Genomic DNA, 25,957 nt, shown 5'->3' on the forward strand with positions numbered 1-25,957 from the left:
AAGAGAACAGGCACATGGTGCAACGATGCAAGGGAGTCGCTGGCGGGACGGAAAGCTGGGAGACGACCTGAACTGTAACGGATTCCGTTTAGCGCCCCCTCGATGCCGCCATCGCCTTCACCCTCGTCCGACCCACGCCCCAGGTCATCAGCCAGTCCCAGGCCCAGTAGCAAGCCAAGATTGGGATCCCAGAAGACAGCCCAGGCATTCCCGTCCCCGTCCCTGTAACCGTCTGCCCGTCTCTCCACCATCTCCAGTGACCTTCGCCATTCACCGTTCGTTTCTGCTTCCTCCATCCCGCTCCCGCTCCCGTTCCCTCTTCAATATCCCCGGCCTTTGCCTCCTTGGCCCCGTCGACTCCTTGCCCTTCTTCACTCTCTCATCCGACGCCTTGGGTAGTGATCAAGCTTCGTTCTCCATGTGCTGACACCTCCCTTGATCTGTTGGCATAGGCGCTCCTCTCTGATTCCTCTCCGCCCCCCCACTCCTTCTCCATCTTCGACATATCCTCGACATCGACCGTACCAGTTCCGCCCATCCGTCTGCATCGCGCTCCTCGACTCGGCTCTCCAACTTCCCTAGTGTTCATCCATCGATCCTAGGCGATCCCTCTCTAGGGCGACGGGCCGGGCCATGGCCGGTTACCAGCGACCCATGAGTTTTTCTGAACGTCGAGGAAGCGCCCTCAGCGACGACCTGACTCTCAACACAACTACTAATCCAATGATTAACCACCGCTTGGAGAAGCTGCCTCAGCAGCAACGGCACTTGCGCGGGCCTCCTACTCCTAGCATGTCCACGCCTGCTGCCGACTTTGATCAGCAGCTCACTGGTTCTCCTCCACCGCCTCCGACGCCTGCTGCATCACCAGGACCATCGCATTTCCAACCAGACTGGAGTGATGCTGCAGACGATGAGGACTTCTTCCTCGCCAAGGTTCGCCAGCACTTTAAGAACTGTTCTGGCCCTCAGCGGACCCGCGTTCTCGCAGACCTGCTCAATCTCTGCACCAGTCAGCAGTTGAGCTTCGTCCATCAGTTTGTCAGCCCGCTGCTTAAGAAGGATCCATTTACAAGCCTCCCGGACGAGCTATGCCTTCGGGTATGATAACAATAAGAAGCCTTGCGGTAAACAAACTTGAACTAACATTGGAATGCTCAGATCCTGTCCTTCATCGATGATCCCAAGGTATTGGCCCGGGCCTCCCAGGTGTCGAAACGATGGCGAGATCTCCTCAGCGACGACATGACATGGAAGAACCTTTGCGTCAAGCACGACTACGGTCGGAGACTGTCCGAAGTCTACACAACCGCCCCCCACTTTGCTTCACGGCCGGCTGCTCAGGCCTTCAATGGAATCGATGCCGACATGGCCAGCAGCAGTTTCCCCGGCGCACGTTCCCTTAATTCCTACAGTATGGGTACACGGAGTCATGATGGAACAACTAGGCCTAGGCTACGGACATACAAATCTCATTTCAAGCAGAGATATTTGGTGGAGGCGGCGTGGAGATCTGGTGGCACCAGCACGACACGGAACATTACCCAGGAAGGTGGTGTCGTTACAAGTCTGCACCTGACGCCCAAGTACATCATTGTGGCACTTGATAACGCCAAGATCCATGTGTTTGATACCGAGGGTGACTCGCAACGTACCTTGCAAGGCCATGTCATGGGCGTCTGGGCTATGGTGCCCTGGGACGACACTCTGGTCAGTGGCGGCTGCGATCGGGATGTGCGAGTGTGGAACCTCAAGACGGGGTGAGTATACATGAATGATTTGAAGCTCGAATTATACTGACAAGGATCTAGCGCTTGCCTCCATACGCTGCGAGGACATACCTCAACTGTCAGGTGTTTGAAGATGGCGGATGCAAACACGGCCATTTCAGGGTCTCGAGATACAACCCTACGCATCTGGGATATCCGGACTGGTCTTTGCAAGAACGTTCTCGTTGGCCATCAGTCTAGCGTTCGATGCCTTGAGATTAAGGGTGACATTGTTGTATCCGGTAGCTACGATACCTTTGCTCGCGTATGGAGCATCTCTGAAGGCCGCTGCCTTCAAACTCTGCAGGGCCATTTCAGCCAGATCTATGCCATCGCCTTTGATGGCAAGAGAGTCGTCACGGGCAGTCTCGACACGAACGTCAGGATTTGGGACCCGACCTCTGGGTAAGTTTGTCAAGTTACTGGATGTATGACGGCAAACTAACATATTGTTGCAGCGAATGCCTTGCCATTCTTCAAGGCCATACCTCACTTGTTGGCCAACTGCAGATGCGCGGAGACACCCTGGTGACTGGTGGATCTGATGGATCTGTCAGGGTTTGGTCGTTGGAAAAGATGTGTCCCATCCATCGTCTCGCAGCCCACGACAACAGCGTTACTAGTCTGCAGTTTGACGATACTCGAGTCGTGAGTGGCGGCAGTGATGGTCGAGTCAAGATCTGGGATCTCAAGACCGGACACCTCGTTCGGGAACTGATCGCACAAGGCGAGGCCGTCTGGCGAGTCGCATTTGAAGATGAGAAGTGCGTTGCCTTGGCCCTGCGACAGGGTCGTACAGTCATGGAGGTGAGACAACAAACAAATCATGCATCAATTTCGGAAACTAATCGTCATAGGTGTGGTCGTTTTCACCACCTGAAGAAATGCTCTACGACCGCCCTCTCTCTCTTCAGCAGCGGGTGTTGGAAGACGATCCGAACAGGCCACTGAGTGCGATGGCCATCGACTATCGCACCTCGCAACCGACACTGGCAAGCTCCAGTCGCGACCCCCAGGCACAGGATGTCGACATGCAGGATGCCGGCCCATCGACAGCCCCTTTGCAAGGGGGCACGTTCTTTCATGACGATTAACGTGTGAGCTTGCGCACTTGGTCGACACAATACTTCGACGACCAAGTTAATTAGCAGAATGAGCTTCCTCGCAGAGAAGGCTCACCTCTTATGGATTCAACACTCATCATAGGGGCGGATATGGAAACCCGCCCCAGCATTGTACAATTGGCTTGCTTCAGGTTGTTGTAGAGAGGGTCGAGGCATTTGGGAAGCATGATTACGGCGTTGCTGCATCACCAGGTCACACTAACTACTATGATGATCTGGACTTGCATGACATATGACAGCATGAACCAAGGGATTAAGGGAATCGGAGCTTCAGGGACGGAATCGGAGTTGCATCTTCAGAGGCTGGCCTGGGTGGTACCAGGAGCAGTGTATAGCGTGCTGGTGCTTGATATTGCTAGCCATAATACAGAGATACGGCGCCGTGTATAGACAGGTTAGAAGCCAACCCAGGCGGGGGGTCTCAATTCAGATTCAAATTTTGTTTTACAAGAGTATGAGAGATGTGAAATCTTGAGCCCAGTCTACTTATCCTGGGCTAACCTCATTGAAAGCCGTTGAGTCTGCGCACAAATCCGAGACTGGCAAATCCCAGCGTCGGGGGTCGGGGGGAAGAAAAGACGAGGGAAATTGTGGATGGGGGACCCACATCGGAACATGCACCGGAGTACATTACCCCGACGAAATACACGCCACTCTCAGGGTCCAAATTGAAAGAATTGGTAGGAAAAGTATGAGTTGAGGGGCGGTATTTATATCGGGGGCATCAGAAACAGATAGGCAAACGCATAGACTCACTATAAAAAGGGGAACCCTCCTTCCCAACAGTATCCGAGGCGCCGAAAGGGAGGACCTGAACAAACAGGTGTTTGTCACGTGTGGGAAGACTAGACCTATTCTGGCATAGCCTTGACCAACAAGCAAGCTCAACGCTCAACACCGCGACTTTTTCTGAGCTCCATCCAGCCAAGTCGTCGTTATCTACTCGACAACGTCCTGATCCCAATTGATCCAGAGGCACCTCCATATTCACGATGCTGTCTCGAGCTCTCCGAGTCCCTAGGGCGGTGCCTCTGCGCGCCAAGCTCGCCGCTCCCTCTTATATCGCCGCCCGCTCCGTCACCACCAACGCTGCGTCGGCGTCGCTGAGCCACTCGGTCCCTCAGGTGAGAAAATGCGCCCTTTCCTACACTCGACGGCCCCTCGACGTCGAACCCCTCAACGCCCTGTCCGCAATCCCGCACTGCAAGTTCTGTGCTGACTCTGCAATCTCTCCAGTCCGACGATGAGCCTTTCGTCGTCAACCTGAGCGATGAGAGCTTCGAGACCTACGAGCTGGACCCTCCCCCCTACTCCCTCGAGGTTACCAAGAAGGAGCTGAAGCAGATGTACTACGACATGGTCAGCATCCGGTATGCGATTTTCTCCCCCGCTGCGTCTCTGAAACGCTCTCTCTGATAATCCCGCAGACAGATGGAGATGGCGGCCGATCGTCTGTACAAGGAGAAGAAGATCCGTGGTTTCTGCCACTTGTCCACCGGTCAGGAGGCTGTCGCCGTCGGTATCGAGCATGCCATTACCAAGGCTGACGATATCATCACTGCCTACCGATGCCACGGTTTCGCCCTGATGCGCGGTGCTACCGTCAAGTCCATCATTGGTGAGCTTCTCGGCCGACGTGAGGGTATCTCGTACGGCAAGGGTGGTTCCATGCACATGTTCTACAAGGGCTTCTACGGCGGCAACGGTATCGTTGGTGCTCAGGTCCCTGTCGGTGCTGGTCTCGCTTTCGCCCACAAGTACAACGGAAACAAGAACGCCTCCATCATCCTCTACGGTGACGGTGCCAGCAACCAGGGCCAGGTCTTTGAGGCTTTCAACATGGCCAAGCTCTGGAACCTCCCCGCCCTCTTTGGCTGTGAGAGTAAGTTACGCAACAAAGACAATGGCATTGAGCGGGGCTAACATAACCTAGACAACAAGTACGGCATGGGTACCTCTGCTGCCCGCTCCTCTGCCTTGACCGACTACTACAAGCGCGGCCAGTACATCCCCGGTCTCAAGGTCAACGGCATGGACGTCCTCGCCGTCAAGGCTGCCGTCAAGTACGGCAAGGAGTGGACTGCTGCTGACAAGGGTCCTATGGTCCTCGAGTACGTCACTTACCGATATGGTGGTCACTCTATGTCGGACCCCGGTACCACTTACCGAACCCGTGAGGAGATCCAGCGCATGCGCTCGACCAACGATGCCATTGCTGGACTCAAGCAGAAGATCCTTGACTGGGAGGTCACCACCGAGGATGAGCTCAAGAAGATTGACAAGGAGGCTCGCGCCCACGTCAATGAGGAGGTTGCCCTTGCTGAGGCCATGGCTGTGCCTGACCCCAAGCCCGAGATTCTGTTTGAGGATATCTACGTCAAGGGCAGCGAGCCCCAGTACCTTCGCGGCCGAACCCCCGAGGAGAACCACTACTTCCAGTAAGAGGCGGAGGACAAACCCGTATCAAATAATGATTCCAGCACTTGTTGCCTGTTGTAATATACATCCATGACTATCTAGAGAGAGGCCTGGGATTGGTCCGAAAATGGAGGGGCGAGGACCCAGGAATACTTTTTGTGAATTAATGGATGTTTGTCTTGGCGTTGCGACATGATGTTCCCATATTGCAGAATTATCATGATCTCTTATCATCGGTGCATCTCGGCCAATCTCTCCCGAGTTGAGCCGTTCCTGCCCCTCCGGAAATAAGCAGAGGGGTTGGTCGTATTACCGGATCTGGAAGTCGCCGAATTATAGTCACGTGATTAGATCGCGTCGCGCGTTTCAGCTGTAGCTTCCGTAGTCCAATCTACGCGACTTCTGCCTGGCCCCGGCGCGTCATGACTTCAACCGTCAGCTGTGGCCGTGGTCTAACCATTGCCTCTCTCCTCCGCCAAAACACCCTGAGAGTGGCTTCACGACCTCTTCCGGGCCTTATTCTCCGTCGTTCTTCGTTGGAATCACTACGAAATCTGTGCATCATGGCACCCAAGCAGGCGACACTCGGGTATGTCAAGTCAGGGCAGAGCACTCTCAAGTGCGTTTGGAGGACCCTAGAAATTGCATGAATTGGCATCACTGACAGGCTTTGGCTTTGTATAGCAAGTTTTTTGGTGCCAAGGGGGCGGCACCAGTGCGACAGACAACCCTTGCATTCAGCACCAAGGCCAAAAAGGAGGAGGAGGCAGAGGAAGAGGAGGCTGATGTGAGCACGAAAGGCTCAAAAGCTGAGAAAGGTACAATGCGCTGGAACTACAAATTATTTTGCTCTGGTCTAATTTCATGGACCAGATTCCAAGAAGCGAGCTCGATCAGCCGACAAGAAAGCCGAAGCCGAATCTGCACCCATTAAGAAGGAGGAGGCTGAGGATGATAGCGACGGCCCCGTCACCAAGCGTGCGAGACGGTCTCGAAAGAGGGTTGAGGAGGAGGATGACGACATAAGCGACGAACCAGTCAAGAAGAAGTCTCCTTCACCCAAGAAGCGCAAATCGGCGAGCCCCTCGCCCAAGCCTACACCTACCAAGAAATCCAAAGTTCGAGCCGCCAAGGAGCCTGCCGCTGAGGAGGACGACGAGTCCGTCAAAGATGAAGCATCTACAGCATCGGCTTCGGAGGCAGAAGATGACGCAGAGGTGGAGGAGGAGAAGCCTGAAGTTGCTGCCAAAGCTCGGCAGAAGGCTCAGACGAAACTCAAGACCAAGACCAAGGAGAAGGATCCGTATCCTGATTGGGAGGCGGGAACACTAGTTCCATATGCGGCTCTCTGCACCACGTTTTCTCTTATCGAGATGACTACCAAGCGTCTGATTATCATGGAGCATTGCTCCTTGTTCCTCCGACAGGTCATGCGCTTGACGCCTAATGATCTGCTTCCGACGGTATTGCTTATGATCAACAAGCTTGCTCCCGACTATGCTGGCATTGAACTTGGTATTGGAGAATCTCTAATCATGAAGGCCATTGGCGAGACCACAGGCCGAAGTCTCCAGGTGATCAAGGCCGACCAGAAGGAGATTGGTGACCTGGGTCTGGTGGCTGTGAAGAGTCGATCAACCCAGCGTACCATGTTCAAGCCCAAGGCTCTTACAATCAGGGGCGTCCATCAGGGCCTGATGAATATTGCTACAGTCACTGGAAACGGTGCCCAGGGCCGCAAGGTGGATGGTATCAAGAAGTTGCTCGCAGCGGCCGATGCCAACTCAACCGGCAAGGTTGATATCACCAAGGACAAGGGCGGGCCAAGCGAGGCCAAGTTCATCATTCGATTCCTGGAAGGAAAGCTGAGACTTGGTCTGGCCGAGAAGACGGTGCTTGTTTCACTCGCCCAGGCCATTGTCTGCCACGAAGCAGATACAAAGGACAAGGTACCTAGCACCTCGGATATAGAGAAGGGCGAGTCTATCCTCAAGACGGTTTACAGGTAAGCATGCACGAGCCTCTCGACCTGTATGTTGTACTAACTAGAAACAGTGAACTTCCAAGCTACGACGTCATTATTCCTGCCATGCTTGAGCATGGAATCATGGGGCTCCGCGAGAACTGCAAGCTTCGGCCTGGTGTTCCTCTGAAGCCCATGTTGGCCAAGCCCACCAAGGCTATTACCGAGGTGCTGGATCGATTTGAAGGACAGACGTTTACTTGTGAATACAAGTATGATGGTGAAAGAGCGCAGATTCACTATGTGGCCAAGGACGCACCCCAGCAATTGAGCGAGGCAAGCCAAGGAGCAGCCAAGGAGGTCGCGGCTGGAGTTGCAAGCATCTTTTCAAGGAACTCCGAGGATCTCTCCAAGAAGTATCCCGATATTCTCGCCAAGCTTGGTACTTGGGTGAAGCCCGATACCAAGAGCTTCGTCCTGGATTGCGAAACTGTTGCCTGGGATGTGGACGAGAAGAAGGTGTTGCCCTTCCAACAACTCATGACACGCAAGAAGAAGGACGTAAAGGTTGAGGATGTGAAGGTCAAAGTCTGCGTCTTCGCCTTTGACCTGCTGTATCTCAACGGAGAAGCCGTGGTTGAAAAGGCACTACGGGAACGACGTGAGCTCCTCGAGGCTGCATTTACCCCCGTGGAAGGCGAATTCGCCTTTGCTACCCATATGAATGGCCAGGAGCTTGACGATATTCAGCTCTTCCTTGACGAAAGTGTCAAGGCTTCATGTGAAGGTCTCATGGTCAAGATGTTGGATGGCAGGGAGAGTGGATATGAGCCCAGTAAACGAAGTCGCAACTGGCTCAAGGTGAGCATCATCCCCCTTATTCGTTTGTGAGAATTCACAACTAACATTCTGTCTACAGATCAAGAAGGATTACCTCTCTGGTGTTGGCGACTCTCTTGATCTTGTCGTCCTAGGTGCTTACTATGGCAAAGGCAAGCGTACATCAGTGTACGGAGCATTCCTCCTGGCATGCTATAACCCCAACTCGGACACATACGAGACCGTATGTAACATTGGAACTGGTTTCTCGGAGCAAGTGCTTGAAGAGCTACACAAGCAACTGTCCGAGATCACCATTGACCGACCTAAGCCCTTCTACTCGCACTCTTCTGGCGGACAGCACCAGCCCGATGTCTGGTTCGAGCCCCGTTACGTCTGGGAGGTCAAGACGGCGGATCTGACGCTCAGCCCGCGGTACAAGGCCGGTGCCAAGGAGGGAGTCGACCCTTCGGGCACCAAGGGTATCAGTCTGCGATTCCCGCGCTTCATCCGCATCCGTGATGACAAGAATGCCGATTCCGCCACCACGAGTCGCCAGGTTGCTGAGATGTACCGCAAGCAGGAGAGCGTGACCAAGAACAAGGGGCCTGCTGTGGATGATGACTTTGAGTATTAGATGTTCTGGCTTGCTGCCGAATTATACCGCATTCATATGGGGAGATGCATTGGCTCGGTGGGGATTCCACTCTGGCGTTGGGGCATGTATGATTAGTCTTTTGAAATGTCCTTGAAGATGACAAAGGGGCCATGAAAGGCTCTCATGTAAAGATATAATGACATTATCAAACCAAGGCCAGCCTCTAAACATCGGTGCACAGAGACGATCAGGAAGGGTCAGTCAGAGTGAAATACAATACAATACAGTGCTTCAAGATTGATAAAAGCGTCTGTTTATATGGCCAAGGAAACTAGAATACTCATAACATAGATCATACGTGTCCCAAACATTCCCGTTTATGTGACAATTCCCTCTATAACATGGGCTCCTCGCCCTGGATACTGTCGCCGTCGTCAGCGCCGTCCGCACCCTGCAGCAGCCCGCTACTCTCAAGAGCGCCATCTTCCGCCGCTATACTCGTTACACCCGTCTCGTGGCCCCGTCCACTGGGTCCTAGGCCCATGGTGCGCCTTGTCTCCTCGGCGCCATTCAGGACGTACCAGACGTCCTTCTTTGTCAGCAGCCCCTGAAGGACGCCGCGATCGCTGAAGAGAAGGTAGCGTAGACCGAGCTTCTGGAAATATGTTGAGACGAGGTGTAGGCTTGTGTGGGATGGTAGAGTCAGGGGAGTCTGGTCCATCCAGGGGCGGAGGTCAAGGGTGGTCCGTGGGTCGGCGAGAGGCTGGTGAGAGAAAAAGGCCTCGGTCTCTGGAGGAAGTGAGCGAGGTGGCTGGGTTGAGGCGGATAGGTTATAGGCAAGCTCAGCGCGTGAGATATACCCGAGGAGTATGGCTTCACGGGGATCCGAGATGACGGGGAAGCCGCGGTAGGGGTGCATCTCGAGGATGGTAGTGAGGGAGGCGATGGTATGGCCCGTAGCCGTAAGGACGACGAGGTCTTCAATACGGGTCATGACTTGGGCGGCAGGAATGTCAGGGATAACATCACTGTTCTCGCTGTTGTCCAGGAAGGGATACTCGTTAAAGTGAATCCATGACTCGTAAATACCACGGCGCGAGAAGGCGTCGCCAACCCACTTGGAGATCATGACAGCGATCATGATGGGGAGAACATATGTGAGGGCGCCAGTGAGCTCGAACATAATGACAACGATAGACACTGTCATACGGGTCACGCCGGCGAGTGAGGCTGCGGCACCGACAATGGCATACGTGCCGGGAGTAACGCAGGGTATATCAGGCTCACAGGAGCCAAAGAGGAAAAAGGATGGGTAGTTGGTGACCCAGATCTCCATGATGATGCCCACGGCACGACCTGTAAGAGCACCAATGGCCATGGAGGGCAGAATGATGCCCGCAGGGATCTGCAGGCCAAAGGTGACGGCGGCGAGGAAGAATCCAAGCACCGAGGCGAAAACGAGGAGGACAATGGTTCTAGCAGACGCGGCACCCGTCCTACAGATGCCGATGGGGTCATCGAGAACCTTTGAGCACTCCGAGAAGAGGTTAGAGACGAGCTCAGTAGTCTGCGCCTTCATGTAAAAGTTGGGGTAGTTGATGAGAGCTGTGAAGAAAGCGACAATGAGGACCTGGGCGATGGGGCCGGGGATCCAAGTATTGGCCTTTTTCCAGCGAGCGATGGCCATGTTGAGCCTGATAAAGAGGCCACCATGGATGCCCTGAAGAGTCTTGTTAGCAAGTGAGACCCTTGACTGACAACATATACTCACTCCCAGGATGCCCAGGATGGCGTAGGGAAGCAACTCGAAACGATGCCATCCGATACTGTACTGGACTTGGTACAAGACGAGTTTGCCTGACCTAAAGGGGTCGAAAGCTTGGAGAACGACTGCAGCCGTCATGGCACAGACGAAACTCTGCCACATGGTCTTGTCTGGGAAATAGTACGACAATGTCTAGTAGATGTGTCAACGCTGAACAGGGCAAATAGGAAGGCCAAGCATACCTCGAGACTAAACAAAACACCGCCGATAGGGGAACCAAAGGCAACAGAGACGCCTGAAGCCGCAGCAGCGGATAGAACCTCTCGCTTTCGAGCTATGGATGTCAGCAGAGGCATCGGCCAACTCAAGACTTGAGCAAATACCTTCATTATCGTTGATATTGTGAAACAACTTCGTAAATACGTTGGCGCAACAGCAAGCGACATGGATTAAGGGGCCTTCTTTGCCCAGCCACATGCCCGAGGCCACAGCCAAGGCCTTTAATAGTAAGTAACTGATCAGAAAGGGCGAGCATTCTAGCTTACAAGGCCGAGTGACTTGGTCACAAGCGTCCAACCACCCAGGAATCGTTGGATAACGAACCCTCCCAGGACAGTCTTGATCTCGGGGATACCACTATGCTTGGCGTAGATGGCATACTCTTGCACCAGAAGAGCAGCTACATATGCAAACAGCATCTTGGACCACCATTAGCACCAGCGAATGGAGATGGGAAGGATCTAGACGTACCGCAAGACCGACAAAGAAGAAATACTCGAGGAACCACCTGCCGCCAGCCGAGCCCACTCCGAGGGCACCACCCCATGTCTTCCAACCCTCGCACTTGGAGCCCTGATCATATCCATAGCAGCAAAACGCCTTGTTAAGGTAAAAGTGGCCGCCCTCAGGCCCGCTGGAGCAGTAGCCCTCCTTCAGATCACCAAGCCAGTCAGTGGTGACGTTGATGCAGGCAGCGACTGCGCCGACAGCCATGCCCGTCAGCAACAGGACGATCCAGACCTGGCTGGCGTCGATGAGACGGCGGGCATAGCCTAGCACGCCGGTCGCGCTGGAGTATAGGACACGCAGGCGCTGGCGCTCCTTGGTGTACTCGAAGATCCAGTCAATGGCCGTGAGATCCTCGTAGCCGACGCGGCGGCCGGGTCCTTCAATGTACCAATCGAGCGGCGCACCATCTTTGGAGGCGGCATTGAGGGTGATGGGTTCGGCGCGCGGAGGGGTCTCGGAGCCTGAGAAGACGGCGGGCGATGGGCCTCTCGATGAAGAATGCGAAGCGTTGGATCGTGAGCCCATGATGGCCGAGAAGAGGCGGGCCGGCGCAGAGAGGAACGAGGGTCCTTGACGTCGCTTGAAGGACATGGGTGCAGCTAGATTGCCTTGTAGCGGGTCATCCTCGAGGATATCGTGGCCGTCATCGCCGTGGCCATAGGCGCCACGACGGGCACTGACCTCGTCGCCATCCTGGCCGAGAAAGTCGAGCTCGTCGCGACGATCCGAGTCGGGGGTATGCGATGCGGACGAGGCTGAGGCTGAGGCGGAGGTGGATGCGAAGGCGTAGGGGTCTCCAGACATGATGCGGTTCATACCATTGTGCAGCGCAGCCGAGACGCTCGCAGCAGGAGTCTCGCGACGGTCGGGTATTGTTTCTTGTTCTGTTTATTTCGTTGGCAGTCTCTAGAAGAGGAGGCTTCGAATCGTGTTCAAGTGTACAAGTGTTGGCCTATGATGGAAGTTGGGGGGCTGCAGTCGCAAGTGCAAGTGGTGGGCCTGGAGAGCTCGGGCCACGCTGTAGAGTTCTTGCCTAAAGCGTCGAGTAAGAAGAGCCTCTGGATGAAACCGTACTTTATGAGATTGTAATTTATATATTTAATTATTAGAGACTCTATTTCCAGATGATATTCTTGTGAAAATGTTGGTTCTAGATACCTAAGTATTTCGTGCTGTTCTTTCAACTGTCCCTTAAAGACAAGCCTTACCCCGGGCCGCATAAAACATTGTCTTGGACAGCAGCAGCATGCCTGACAATCACACCAAATCATGCACAAGGTGGCTGGTTGCATACAGTTGGTTACCAGGCCAATTAATCGACTTTAATGACACACTAGCATCTGAATTTACCATTCCATTGAACTCTAGACTCTATCCCAGCATCTGTTGTCTCTGTCAAGCAAGCTGCAGTTCAAGCTGAGCGTGAGACAGGGTAGGCACAGCAGGATGCCATTAACATGCTCTAGAATAGGCGCATACAAGTAAAAGACGAATACGCACAAATAATAAATTCTAAATTTATATCTGTTTCAAATACACTCATAGGCCTCAACCTTCACAGCAGCTTTCCTGCCTAAACATCATCATTTCGCTGCTGCTGAACATCAATGCACCTATCGGGGCAATTTGGTCTGGATCGAAATAGTGGGCCTCCACTGCCAAAGTCATGGCTGTGAGAGAAGATTGAACAAGCAACTTCAAGTCTGTGAGTCTCTTTTGTACAGGTCTATCAGACTCTAAACTCATCTCAACTTCATACTACCGAGATCCTCATTTACGACTCTCTGAGCCAGGTAACCTCACGCCGCTCGGGTGTTGTACACACCAACATGGACACCACTGATGAGGCACAACCCTCTACCTCACAAGCGACCGACATCGCCAAGATAAAGACGCTCCTCAAGGCAAAAGACGACACACAGAGATTCGTTGGCCTCGCGCTCCTCAAGTCCGTCCTCGACGGCTCAGAAGAACTTCGGCAAGATGAGAAGACTGTCCACAGCCTCTGGACCAGCCTCTCACCAAAGTTCCTAGACCGGTTGTTACGCACCGGGTCGAAGCCTTCCAACAAGAATGCAAAGGAGATGCTTGATCTTGTTGTTTCTGTTTTGCACATCTTTTCGATATTGCTTCCTGACCAGGCAAAAGGCGACTTGAGATTCATTGACAGGGCTCCTTTACTCGTCGCTGCTATTCTCTATAGGTATTGTTTTACACATATACAACTCCAGAAAGATAAGGCATACTGACAGGTACAGCACCGAGGAAACCACAAATTTGATCCTTCAACTCCTCCATACCCTGGTCAGCTCACAGGCTGGAGCTCAAGCCTTTATCAAGATTACCGACATTAGCTCACTCACCGAGATCGCTCCCGCTCATGCCGCAGTCCTGGACATTCTGAGCTTTGCGTGGCTCAACTCCATGACTGTGGTTGAAGACACAAGTGCATTGGCTACGCAGATTGATGCCACCATTCAGAGCCTCGTCTCGTCATTTACTGGTACTGATGCCGTGACCCTTCTCGAGTTTCTCGGCTACTTTCTACGAAACGCCAACCCTACCGTAAGTCATCATAAGAATCGAGAAACATGATCAACTAATATGCTCTACAGATCCTGCCTCGCCAGCCTAAGTGGCTGAAGGGCGTTGTCAACTATATCCAAAACCTCGTCACTAGTCGGCCAACCCCCGAGGCCCGCTCAGCCTACACAAACGCCGCGGCGTCCATACTCCAGACCTACCCCATCCAAGGCCCAAAGATCCTCTTCACAGACGCAAAGAAGGACGATAAGGCCTTCTCCTACCTCCTCATCAACCTCCTGCTTATCGACATTCGCTCTTCTGCCCCAACCCTCCTGGAGCAACTCAACACGCCAGAGTATCCAAAAGTCTCGAGAAGACTTACGTCTGCATTCGACATCATCTCCATATTTGTGGGTTACCTTGTGCAATGCCTCGAGGATGACTCTTTGGAAACTTTCATCATGACTCCCGAAAACCTCCTTAAGCTCCGCAAGGGCATCTCCGAGACCATGTCCGTCACAGCCGAATACCTGCGTGATCGATGGGACGCTTCAGTTGCTGGAGCCATGGGTCTGCACCCAGATGCTCGTGCAGGCACAACAGAGACGGCAACGGGCACTCACCACACCCTCGCCTGGGACTCTATCAAGGACAACGCCGACGAGGACATGTTCATCCTTTCTGCCGTCCGGGCGCTGGCGCTCTGGCTGCGGGAAGACGACAACGACAGCCTGCGCAAGGAGACGACAGGTTTGATGGACATGTTCATGGATCTCTACCAGACCAGCTCCCAGGAGAAGCTCGACTTTCGCTCTCCTATTCTTGTCGCCCTCGAAGGCGTGACTACCATGACCAAGGGCCGAGACTCGCTGCTTGCTAATGACGGATGGCGGGTACTCACCAGCGATCTCAACTCGATCCTTCAGCATGGCTCACGCACTTGTACTGAGGAAGATGCCTCCCGAGCCACTGATATCGTCCGCATTCTCTTGCCCATTGTCGAGGAGGAAACGAGCGGTATTCCTGAGGCGTGGATGGACCTCATCACCGCAGTGGCTGCGTGGGATGTGTCTGATGCTGAGCAGCCGTCGCCATCACCAATGGTGCAGGAAGCACAGGTTGCCGCCTTGCAACTTTGCTGCGCGGTCCTTGTAGCCGCAAACAGCGGTATGAGAAAGAGATATCAGTATTCTATTGCTGCCATCAACGGTATTGCAGCTCAGCTTGGTGGTTATGTTGGACCGGATAGTCCTGTGAGGGAGATGCTTGATGATGTTCTCGCGACGCTGGGAGGATTGGCTCACGAGGGATGAGAAAAGCTGCTTGTGGAAAGAACGGCAATCTTGCTTAGACGGGGTATCCATGGCTAAAGGAGATAGCCCGTTGAGATGTTCAACATGATAAGATACAGGACAGACAACGTGCCGTTCAACTGGCTCTTCCTTCGGTGTCTACACCCAAGCGAGTCCTCTTCATGCAAGGCCATGTCAGCGGCTTAACCGTCCCTCACCAGCCAGCGCCCGCATTTCGTCAGTCTGATTGAAGCTGCCACTCACTCACCAATGCTGACCGAATGGGACATGCCGGTGAGGGGTAGATACGGGAAGCCCGGCATCAAAAGTGTATTTAACCAGCCATCCGTTCTCATGGTGCTCGAGAGGATGTAGAAGATTGAAAGAAATATGAGAAACCCGTGTTTATGCTCTGCTCAGCTACTCGGTAAGAGTTGAACTACCCACCACAAGAAGTAAATATATGAATCGCCTCAGCCATTGCATCAGTCTACCTCTCCGTTTCACCCGTATTAACCACTTCACCATCCCTCGAGCTCTCAGCACAATGTCAGCCACTCACTACGACGTCCTCGTCCTCGGCTCCGGCCAGGGAGGCAACCCCGTCGCCAAGGCCTTTGCCAAAGCCGGCCGCAAGACAGCCGTCATCGAGCGCGCCGCCTTAGGGGGCACTTGTGTCAACGTCGGCTGCACACCGACAAAGACCATGATCGCATCCGGGCGCGCCGCGTATCTGGCGCGACGGGACAGCGACTACGGGGTGCGAGCTGGAAACGGCCACGTCGAGATCGACATGGCTCGCGTGAGACAGCGCAAGCGCGCCATCGTGGAGCAGTGGAACAGCGGTAGCGTCAAGGGGCTGGCCGCCGCGGGCGTCGAGGTTATCATGGGCGATGCTAGCTTCGTCGGTGATCGGAAGCTCAAGGTCGCGCTGCAGGACGGAGGCAACAAGGAGGTCAGCGCCGACACCGTGTTCCTCAATGTTGGAGAGAGGTCGGCGCGGCCCGAGATCCCTGGGTTGGATGACCTGGAGCCGGCACGTGTGCTGAACTCGACGTCCATCATGGAACTTGCCGAGGTTCCACGACATCTCGTTGTGCTTGGCGGCGGATACATCGGCCTCGAGTTTGGACAGCTCTTTCGCCGCCTGGGAGCTGATGTCACCGTCGTCCAGAGAGCGAGGCAACTCGTGCCGCGAGAGGATCCTGACGTGGCAGAGTGTCTACTCGATATCCTTCGGCAAGATGGCATCACAATACACTTGTCGAGTACGGTCGACTCTATCTCGGCCACAAAGAACGCAGAAACCCCCTTCTCGGTGAGCGTCAAGACTCCGAAAGGCCAGACAGAAGTGTCAGGATCACATCTTCTCTTGGCAGCGGGCCGAGTACCCAATACAGATGGATTGAATCTCTCTGAAGTTGGCATCAAGACAACGGCCAAGGGACACATTGTTGTGGATGAGAAGCTCCAAACCACAGCTTCAGGGGTATATGCCCTGGGAGATTGCCATGGGGGCCCTGCCTTTACACATATGTCCTATGATGATTTCCGTATCATCCGCACCAACCTCCTTTCGGAGACCATGTCATCCACGACTCCAACCATGGCCACAACACAGGACTCTATCTCCCGAGTCCTGACTCCTTACTGCATGTACACTGATCCGCAGTTGGGTCATGTCGGTCTCCACGCCAGAGACCTCGCCAACAGTACCAGAGAGGTTAAAATGGCCAAGATGCCCATGAGTTATGTCGCAAGGGCATTGGAGACCGCTGAGCCACGAGGCATGATGAAGGCGGCCGTGGACGCAAAGACGGGCGAGATCTTGGGTTTCACGTGTTTGGGTATTGAAGGAGGCGAGGTAATGTCGATTGTCCAGACTGCTATAATGGGTGGCTTGAAGTGGTGGGACCTGGAGGCGGCAGTCTATGCCCATCCAACCTTGGCTGAGAGCTTGAACAACCTCTGGGGACACCTCGAATAAGCCGGCATGAGCGTATCTTGTGCTACAAGGCCTAGTCTGATAATGGAATCAAGATGCCTCAAGCGGTGCCGTCTGAGGCTGAGTGTTGGCTGTATTTTCACCCTCATTCTTCGCTGCCGCCTCCGCCTTGGCCCGTCTCTTCCGGGCTCGTCGCACCTCAATCTCGACGTTGAGCATTTCGGCATTGACTGAGACGAGTCTGGGGATGATTTTCTCTACCGCCTGAACAGATTGCGTCTGGGCTGTGCGGAGTGGCATGGGTGCGAATATGCCGTACCAGTGCAATGGGTTCCTGTTCTTCTTTGGCTTCTTTTCGGCCTTGCCCTCCGATTCCCCATCGTTTCCTTCAGTAGCAGCGCTCTCTTCTTTCTCTGGCTCTTCAATAGGAGCGTCGATGATGGAAAAGGACGGAATCTCTTTCTCGTCGACCTCGATGTCAAGAAGGCGGATTGCCTGCATCCTCTGATCGTAATGATCCTGGCCATATCTCATGCCTCGCTCGCCAGCAAAGTTTGCTCGTGCAATGTTCTGGTAGACATCGGACTGAAGCTGTGATAGGCTCTTGCGTAGCTGGGTATATTCATCTAACAGGCCCAGATAGCGCTCGAGGAGCGTGTCGATGTGCTGTTGCTGGTCCATGGTTGTGTCGCTGAAGCAAGTGGAATTGTGGATGCTTCTGTGGTGTTCTCGTGTGATAGAGAGCTCAAATATGATCCCTCCGGATATTAAGAGCTCGGCTGTAACCAATAAATTCAGGTCGTGCTCAATGTTGACCAGATGTTGATAGAAAAGAGTTGCCTTGGCAGCTCGGAGTCCATCTGGTGCAGGTGAAAGCTGCCTACGTAGCTATACTTTTACGGCTTAGCGTCGGTGTCAATTAATCACCACGTCAAAGCTCACAAGTATTTCGCACCATGCATTCTCTGAGACACCAAACTCTTGAGGAGCGATTCATTCACCCTTCCATATTTATGTCCCTACTTATGCCTCAGATGAATCTCTCCTCCGACCTCGAAACTTGACTTTCAGAGGCCCGCCCGTGTACAGCATCGTTGGGATTGCAGACACAAACACAATGACACCCAGTGACCACCCTACAGTCCCCCATCCAGCACTATCTCTGATCATTCCGCCCAAGATGGGCCCTACCAATGATCCTCCAGAGTAGGCCATGTTGTATAGACCGTACGCCTGGGCAATCTGTCCCACCCCCTCCTTCCCATCCTCGCCCTGGACAGACCAAGTAATCTCCGCCATGAGAGGGCCGAAAATGCACGACATGGTGATGCCAATGCCGACAAGGAGCCCACACAGCAGTATCTTGTCCTCGATCTTGTTCTCCGAGACGAACCGCAGACACACAGCAAAGGGTGTTGCGAAGAAGAGGCCAAACGTGGCGAGCCACTTGGGCCCGTAACGGTCGCTTATCATTCCAATGACGGGGCCGAGAAACGAGGGCAAAATGATGGGGAGGAAGATGAGTCCTGCGCCAATTGAGTCCCAGCCGAAGATCTCCTTGGTGAGAAGAGGAAGCGTGCTTTCTAGGGCGGTCTGGATAATTGCCTGAACGAGTGTTCCCCAGAGAGCGGCCAAGAAGCGAGGTCGTCGCAGAAGCCTGACCAGTGTCTTGATGGGCGTCCGCGATGGGTCCAGTTCGTCCTTGGTCGATTCATCTGTCGTTTGCATTGGGGCTTTCGAATCCCCTTCTCCCTCTCCCTTGGATTCACCAGCACGAATGCCCTCCAAGTCGGTGGACGTTGCAGTCTCTGCATTGTCAAGCCATACCTTGGCCTCCTTGACCTCGATGATGACGAGACGCAGAACAATATCTGCTGCAAGCAGACCAAAACACATGGCAAACACAGAGTAGTAACCTCCCTTGCCATACACAACTCCTCCAAGTAGAGGTGCCGTCAGGATGCCAAGACTGCAGGCCATGCTGATCCAGCCCATTGCCTTGCCGACGTGGTCCTTATCCACAGTATCGACAACCAAGGCCAAACCAACAGTCCATGTCAGAGCGGCTGATATACCCTGGAGGACACGGCCGACAAGGAAGAGAGGGAGGTTTCGTCCTACGCAGAGGAAGACAGTAGCTCCAGCCAGCAGGATAAGACCAATAAGCATTGGAATTCGGCGGTTCTGGATTCTATCTGCCAGGTATCCCCAAACAGCTGTGTTTCAAACTACATGTCAACACCCGTCTCACCAAGGGGAGGAGTTACATACGAGACCCGCCGAGAAGAGCGGCACCATAGACGGCCAGTGCTATCGAAACCCAGTACTGGACTCTGCCTGTGCTGATGCCAACCCGGTTTTCGAGTGAGAATGGCAGCACGGGAACGATGACGCCGTACAAGAAGATGTCCTATCGAATAGGTCAGCTCGGTTTGTAGCAGAACGGTGCAAAGTATTACAGTAAAGATGGCAAAAGAACAGGTGGTGACGATTAGACCAGCTGATGATCGCAACTTGAGAAGCTTCGGCGGCTTGTCCTGCCGCGTCCACTCGAGAATCGCCATTATGGGCAGCTGAGAGGCTCTATGGGCAAGGTCCTGTACGACAACCTCTTTGGCAGCAGAACTCCGAGTCGTCGAGCTTTCACGGGCTGACAAGCCTTGGGCTGTTGGTTTTTATCCGCCCGAGTTTCTTGTCGCTTCGCCGTACCCACACCAACTTTCCGGACTCGGGCATCTCGCGCCCCGACGACCGGGAGCTCGAATGGATGGGTTGCAGGTCCCGGATCGCCACATGGGGTTAGCGCACCAGCTCGAATCTGTTCATGACCCCAGATGTTCGCCGAAGGATGCGGAGTGAGTTGAGGCTAGTTGCGGAAGGAATCGACTTCTATCTGGAGCTTGACGTCGCCGCTTCAAGGTTGACCGATGAATGAAGGGCTCTAACATGGGGACCAAGTACTTTGGTTTGGTTTGGGGCCAGGTTTGGTAGGTCAGAGATTTGCCACGAGGAGTGCCGAGTACGAGCCTGAATCGAGTATATTGAAGACTATATTGAGGTAGTTCCCGCCTAAAAATACACATCAGATTGGCTCTACGTCGGTAGTTGAACTTGACTAGGACTTCCTAGTCAATAATACCTGGATAGGTTTATTGCGGATATGGCATCCTGCGTCGCAGATAAAGCTGCCCCCTGAGCTCAGCATTCCCAGTTGCAGACAGCACACTTGGCATTGCTACCCACCAAGTCGGCAACAATCTCCAGTTCTATCGTTGAGTATACCCGACGTTGTGTTGCAGGAAACAAACATGATCTATCCGCAACTAGCTCCAGTCGTTCGCCGACAAGTTCGCCGACGTCTACGCCGAAGATGGCGCGGCTGACCGCTCACTCTGTATCGACAGCACTAACGAGAGCCAGACCATTTCAGCCAGTAATATCTCTTCATTCTGCCTGCACACTGGGAGGGCTTGCAGAGCAAAAAGTCGAGGAGGCTGATTGACAACAAATCGAAGGGCGAGGGTGCAGATTGGCACTAGGCCCGGCCTGGGCCGTGATGGAGCGACGTGCAGACCGTTAACGACTGGAGCTGGATGTGCCATGTCTCAGGTTACCCACGACGGGGGAACGCTCTCCTCGGTGCAGTGCAGTGTCTGAGCGTCGAGAGAGCCTGGCCGACCCAATGTGAGACAGGCAGCTGGGCCGCATGTTTCCATTTCGTCCCATGTTGATGAGGATGGGATGCAAGTTGAACAGACTCTTGTCAGTCTGATAGGAAACTGAAATCTGACAGGTCTAGCTCACAAGGGGGAAAAAAAAAAAAGAGAAACAGGATGCCGACGAGTGATCTCCGATGCATAAAGTCGTGCAAGGAGCCCTTGGGGGATGTAATATCACTGGGCTGAAGCTTGAGTGTGGGCTTGGAAACAAGGACCCTTGAGCGCGTGTGTGTTTTGATGGATGGGCAACGTGAATGAGGCGGGAGCTGGGGTCTTGGATCCCGAGATTTGGGTCCGGCTAGCTCCTGTGATATTCCCCGGTATGGATGAGACTAAGGCGGGATCCCTCTGTGCAAGGCTGTCTTGTCTGTGTCTGTGTGTTTTGTCTGATGGGAATATGCGGTGGTGGTAATGATGACTGTCGGCATGTGCAAGTGCCGACATGCTATTGCATATCTTGCCATGGATGGTGGTAGTCCAGAAGCCTCGGGAGACACAGGCCGAGTCCTATTACTGGTGCAAGGAGATGGTATAATGACATGGATAAGGACCCTTTTTCTTTGACCACGAGTTATACCTTCTGAGGCGAGTTTGTCCCAGACAAGACCCCAAGGCTCACCGGAAGCACAGAGCGCAAGGTGACCCATCGAGAGTCGTGTTTCTCGGTCACGCGTGGTTTGCAATTTGCTTTTGAGGCGGGAGGCGGTTTGCATCGTCCCCAATCTCACACAATCTGATGAGCCAGTCTCGTCTACATGAGCAAGGACCATCTCGCAGTTCCCCTTGCTGGCTGGTTTAGTCAGGATATAGGGGATTTGCCCAGGGCTAATGAAGGCATGGGCCAGAGGGAGCTCCCTGCAAAGGCTGAATAGCCACCACCGCCCGGTCTCTCATCATCAGATGGAATTCATCTCGAAGGTCGACTCGACCTCGGACAATCAAGGTCAGACCGGGAGAGCAGGTGAGCCTCGAACTGGAGATAACGGTGCGAGCCTCTGTGGTAAGATGGCATCACCACCAGGACGAGACGAACTCGGCAAGTCATCAAGGACCAGACAAGCATGTCTCCCCAACAAAGAAAAGAGAGGCACAAATAGTAAAAGCCCATCCCATTATGACGAGCCCGCCCACCCCCTGGGGAAACTGACCATCATTTGTCCACTCTTTGGCCCCTATTCAAGCTGCCCATGCCCAAGTGCTGTCCTGCCCTTTGTTCCTTGCTTGCTTGCTTGCTCGTGCAAGCATCTCGTAGGTGGCATCTCTCGTCGAGGGTGGCTCAAACGTCGCTCAACCCTGATGTCGTCATCAAACGTCGACGAGCCTTGTCGCAGCATTCTTCGCGCTCTGCCTTCAGTTAGCTGTCTGCTAAAAAGGGTCCCTTTCCAAGGGCACGGTTCTCTCGCACGACGTAATACCGCCGACTGGGGCTTTTTCATTGTCAATCAAGCCAAAGCTCGCCGGTGTTTCTTTTTTCTCTCCCTGCCCTCCTGCCCCTGACTTGCGGTTTCACGTTTGTTTCCCGTAGCGGCTCTGGTTGGTCGTTGCAAGGGGCTCAAAGAGCCCCAAGTTCACGCTCGGTTTTTTTCGTCCTTCACCATCTCGTCTGGGGGTCGTCACGGACGCGATCCGGTTTAGAGGATTTCTCCGATGGAGGTAGGTATCCGCAGCTAGGAGGATACCTGGGTGTCCTGCTGATAGCTTGAGGAGCTAGCGGTATCTTGACGTGGATAACTAACAGAGGGGATAGAGGCCATGCTTAGCTGCCTCTAAGAATTGCGCCATCGCTGACTGTTATCAGAGGCCATGAGAATAATGTGATGATGATTGTAGAACATGTTGAATCGTAAAGCATCCATCTCAAATGCCTTATCAGCTCCCTCCATCTTGCACGGCTCCTTAATGGGATGGAACGGTCCCGTGTTCATGGATAAGTTATTTGACGGACTAGTCCAGTACCTACCAGGTTCACTAGTAGGTACCAGCCTTGGTGGGGACGGGCCTCTGATCACTTGGGGCTCGGGGCTCTTCATCCACTAGAATGCCCGCCCTGGAGATGTCCATGGCCTCCAGCTCCAGAGGCGCCCAGGCCAGGCGCGTCCGCCCACCCATGCCCGGGCCCGTTTTCCATGGCATGGATGCATCGTTCATCAACTTGAACGCCCCCTTCCTCTGCCTCTGCTTCACGGGGTTCATCAATTCCTTTGACTGTCCTGCTTTGTCTTGCCTCTGCGACTTCTTACTTATCTCTTTGGCCTTGTCAGGTTATCGACGGCCTCGAGGGCAAGCTCCTTTTCTCCTCGGAGCACGACATTCATCTCGCTCATTACAAAGGTCCTCGTGCATCACTCGACGATCAGTCCTACAAGGAAGAGATAGACGTACAGCAATCAAGAGAAGAGGTTGGTGGGTTCCATTTTCTTGATCCTTCCTCTGCTGCCTGTTGGGGAAACTCATTTGACTGTGCTGCTGCATCACCATCCATCATCATCACATCCACCATCCCAGCGTGCTACGCCGTCTGGCTCAATCTTGTCCATCATCCTTCCATCTCTCATCTCATTCATTCACTCGTCCATCCCGGACGGACGGACGCACGCGCGCCGTTGTCTTTCCTCCACTTGGTTATCCACTCTTGCCCACGTCGCAAATCGGCCTTGGCCGACTCTTCTGGAGCTTTGCTCGGCTGGTGGTAGTCTACCTGAACAAGCAACAGAGGACGACAACGACGGTACGGTACCACCCTGTTACTCTCACCTTCACGCTCATCACCACCATTCACAGCCTTGGCTGGCTGGTTCTGTCTCTCTGTCACCAAACCAAGTTATTATTACCGGGCTTGCTTGCTTGCCTGCCTCCTCATCTTTGGACCTAGGTACTTACCCACCTAGGCTAAACCTGGGAATCGTGCTGCTCCAACCCCCTCCCCTCTCATCCATCCTATCCCATCCCCTGCTTGGTCTGGCTTTGGTCTGGCTTTGGTCTGGTCTGGTCTGGTCTGTTCTGTTCTGGCTGGTCGGGTCCTTCTGCCTGCTGGCCTTGCACTTCCACTTCCTGCCTGGCTTGCTTTTGGTTTCTGGTGCTGTCCACTCCCCCCAAGGCCCACTATTACCTACCGACCTACCGCTGCCCGCCAACTCTGCTTCTGCCTCTGCCTCTGCCACTGCCACTCCCGTCCAATCTCACTTCCACCACTGGCCGGCCACCTGCCCGCCGCTGCCTACCTCTACCGCCTCCAGTGCCAGTGCCTCCCGTCACCACTTAACTTGACGTTACCCACTGTCAGCGACTCGCTCATCAACTAAGCTAACCGTGCCTCCCACCTTTTTGCGCAGGTCCGGTCCTGAGGTCCCCGTCTCCATTCATCGCTCTCTTGAGTCGACCACAGCCTCCTTCTCTCCATCTCCACCCGCTGCTGCAACAGCGCCCAAAACGCAAGGAAGCAACCTCGATACCAACCTGCTACTTGCTACTGCAAACCGCATCCACCGCATCCTCACCTCCACCATTTCCATCCGCCATCCATCTCCAGCCAACTCGTCCCTCGTTGCCTTGCCTACCTACCTCCCATCTTCCGATATATCCTCTCCGATTCCGACTACGACTTCGTCTTCTCCGCTCCCGCTTCCTCCCCGCTCTTTCACCTCTCACCGTTCGCGCGCGCACCCGCCCGCCAATAGAAGCTTCATCACTCGAGAGCCTCTGCATACCACCTTAGCGTAGTCGAGCTCCTGCCGAGGAGCTGTCGAGAGGAATCATGACGGTTGTCGCAACGATCAAGTAAGTTCTGTCGCTTTTTGCCTGCCGCCCTTTGCTGGGATTTTTTTCTGCCTGTGCCTGCTCCAGGCTGCCTTTCTCTGGTCATCATCACCCCGAGTATGCCTGCGCATCGCCTCTGCGTGCTATCTCCTTTCCCTCCTGCCACTTTGGCTGCTTGCAGAAGCTAACCAGTCTCCTCTTTTGATAGGTGCGTCGTCGTCGGCGATGGTGCTGTTGGAAAGACTTGTCTTCTCATCAGCTACACAACAAACAAGTTCCCCTCCGAATATGTTCCGACCGTCTTTGACAACTACGCCGTCACGGTAATGTGAGTCCTACTTGCACGCCCATCAGATCTACGCCAGCCCCCACGCCATGCCGCGCCCCCACATACGATGGTTGTTCTTTGCTGTCAAGATTGTGGTGATGGACCCCTAGTACATGTCGAAATCCAGATATGCGCAATCGACTTGGGGATATTGTCACTTGACGCCATGGCGCATGGTCATCTAGGACGGGCTAACCGGTGGTAGGATTGGTGATGAGCCATACACTCTGGGCTTATTCGATACTGCCGGTCAAGAAGATTACGACCGACTCCGACCTCTCTCATATCCCCAGACCGATGTTTTCCTTGTCTGCTTCAGCGTCACCTCGCCTGCCTCGTTCGAAAACGTCCGCGAGAAGTGGTTTCCCGAGGTCCGCCACCACTGCCCTGGCGTCCCCTGCCTGATTGTCGGTACCCAGGTGGATTTGAGAGATGACCCCAGCGTCCGGGACAAGCTGTCGAAGCAGAAGATGGCCCCGGTGCGACGGGAGGACGGCGAGCGAATGGCCAAGGATCTGGGTGCGGTCAAGTACGTCGAATGCAGCGCTCTGACTCAGTATAAGCTTAAGGACGTCTTTGATGAGGTACGTTGGGGGAAAGCCGAGTGGTCTATGCCTATATAGATAGGCGACTCTGAGTATCTGCTAACTACATGTGCAGGCCATTGTGGCGGCCCTTGAACCCCCCGTCCCCAAGAAGGCTGGCTCCAGGGGGCACAAGTGCCTTGTCCTATAAACGGATAGGCACGAGCCGCAGCCGCGCCACGACCAAAAACCATTCTTCACCCTCCCCTGAAAATGGTTGATTAGCCAAGAAGGCCTTAGCAGGCAGTAGCGGGCAGAGAGTCCTCTGGCGTGGGTGCGGCAAGACTAGATTGGGGTGACCCGAGCGAATGGAACGGAATGCGATGGGATCTCACAAGAAATGGTCATCCTGTGTTTGATATGGATCGGATAACGGAACGAAGCTTGGGGAGCAGGCGTCTTGTTCCGTGACGAAGAGACGATGGTTTTCGAGGGCGACGTATGCGATGGACTCTCCTAGGCCGCTGAGCGTGGCCATAGTCTGCCGGAGACTCTATGATGAGCCAGCCCAACCCCGTCAGCCTCTCTGAAGTTTCCTTGGACCGGGATCTACAACGCTGTT

At 54.1% G+C, this 25,957-nt stretch overlaps 9 protein-coding genes across 9 annotated transcripts; 6 read left to right on the forward strand and 3 right to left on the reverse strand.

Annotated features, from left to right (window-relative positions):
* Nucleotides 1-633: 633 nt before the first annotated feature.
* LRP88_06895 (dehydrogenase E1 component-domain-containing protein) lies at nt 634-2,863 on the forward strand (the record flags this gene model as incomplete). The annotated part of the gene is made up of 5 exons (XM_083243432.1): nt 634-1,101; nt 1,162-1,760; nt 1,812-2,174; nt 2,228-2,576; nt 2,627-2,863. The coding sequence occupies 5 exons, from the start codon at nt 634-636 to the stop codon at nt 2,861-2,863; spliced, it is 2,016 nt and encodes a 671-aa protein (XP_083100656.1).
* A 1,022-nt stretch (nt 2,864-3,885) lies between these two features.
* LRP88_06896 (uncharacterized protein) lies at nt 3,886-5,335 on the forward strand (the record flags this gene model as incomplete). The annotated part of the gene is made up of 4 exons (XM_083243433.1): nt 3,886-4,017; nt 4,130-4,263; nt 4,321-4,775; nt 4,827-5,335. The coding sequence occupies 4 exons, from the start codon at nt 3,886-3,888 to the stop codon at nt 5,333-5,335; spliced, it is 1,230 nt and encodes a 409-aa protein (XP_083100657.1).
* A 539-nt stretch (nt 5,336-5,874) lies between these two features.
* On the forward strand, nt 5,875-8,730 carry LRP88_06897 (uncharacterized protein; the record flags this gene model as incomplete). Its single annotated transcript, XM_083243434.1, has 5 exons — nt 5,875-5,900; nt 5,996-6,129; nt 6,209-7,316; nt 7,367-8,135; nt 8,194-8,730. The coding sequence occupies 5 exons, from the start codon at nt 5,875-5,877 to the stop codon at nt 8,728-8,730; spliced, it is 2,574 nt and encodes an 857-aa protein (XP_083100658.1).
* A 355-nt stretch (nt 8,731-9,085) lies between these two features.
* Nucleotides 9,086-12,061, reverse strand: LRP88_06898 (chloride channel; the record flags this gene model as incomplete). The annotated part of the gene is made up of 6 exons (XM_083243435.1): nt 9,086-10,411; nt 10,463-10,648; nt 10,699-10,790; nt 10,840-10,954; nt 11,002-11,154; nt 11,207-12,061. 6 exons carry the CDS (start codon nt 12,059-12,061, stop codon nt 9,086-9,088), a joined length of 2,727 nt encoding a protein of 908 aa, XP_083100659.1.
* A 1,013-nt stretch (nt 12,062-13,074) lies between these two features.
* LRP88_06899 (Neurochondrin-domain-containing protein) lies at nt 13,075-15,084 on the forward strand (the record flags this gene model as incomplete). The annotated part of the gene is made up of 3 exons (XM_083243436.1): nt 13,075-13,448; nt 13,504-13,810; nt 13,861-15,084. The coding sequence occupies 3 exons, from the start codon at nt 13,075-13,077 to the stop codon at nt 15,082-15,084; spliced, it is 1,905 nt and encodes a 634-aa protein (XP_083100660.1).
* A 526-nt stretch (nt 15,085-15,610) lies between these two features.
* Nucleotides 15,611-17,050, forward strand: LRP88_06900 (mercuric reductase; the record flags this gene model as incomplete). The annotated part of the gene is made up of 1 exon (XM_083243437.1): nt 15,611-17,050. The coding sequence occupies one exon, from the start codon at nt 15,611-15,613 to the stop codon at nt 17,048-17,050; it is 1,440 nt and encodes a 479-aa protein (XP_083100661.1).
* A 48-nt stretch (nt 17,051-17,098) lies between these two features.
* LRP88_06901 (uncharacterized protein) lies at nt 17,099-17,689 on the reverse strand (the record flags this gene model as incomplete). The annotated part of the gene is made up of 1 exon (XM_083243438.1): nt 17,099-17,689. One exon carries the CDS (start codon nt 17,687-17,689, stop codon nt 17,099-17,101), a length of 591 nt encoding a protein of 196 aa, XP_083100662.1.
* Nucleotides 17,690-18,031: 342 nt separating this feature from the next.
* Nucleotides 18,032-19,572, reverse strand: LRP88_06902 (major facilitator superfamily domain-containing protein; the record flags this gene model as incomplete). The annotated part of the gene is made up of 3 exons (XM_083243439.1): nt 18,032-19,224; nt 19,280-19,418; nt 19,468-19,572. The coding sequence occupies 3 exons, from the start codon at nt 19,570-19,572 to the stop codon at nt 18,032-18,034; spliced, it is 1,437 nt and encodes a 478-aa protein (XP_083100663.1).
* Nucleotides 19,573-24,481: 4,909 nt separating this feature from the next.
* On the forward strand, nt 24,482-25,546 carry LRP88_06903 (Rho family GTPase CDC42; the record flags this gene model as incomplete). The annotated part of the gene is made up of 4 exons (XM_083243440.1): nt 24,482-24,504; nt 24,692-24,811; nt 25,017-25,395; nt 25,472-25,546. The coding sequence occupies 4 exons, from the start codon at nt 24,482-24,484 to the stop codon at nt 25,544-25,546; spliced, it is 597 nt and encodes a 198-aa protein (XP_083100664.1).
* Between the last annotated feature and the right edge of the window lie 411 nt (nt 25,547-25,957).

This window comes from Fusarium phalaenopsidis (genome assembly GCF_050370095.1).
Source record: "Fusarium phalaenopsidis strain FUZ10S chromosome Unknown contig_32298, whole genome shotgun sequence".
Lineage (NCBI taxonomy): Eukaryota > Fungi > Ascomycota > Sordariomycetes > Hypocreales > Nectriaceae > Fusarium > Fusarium phalaenopsidis.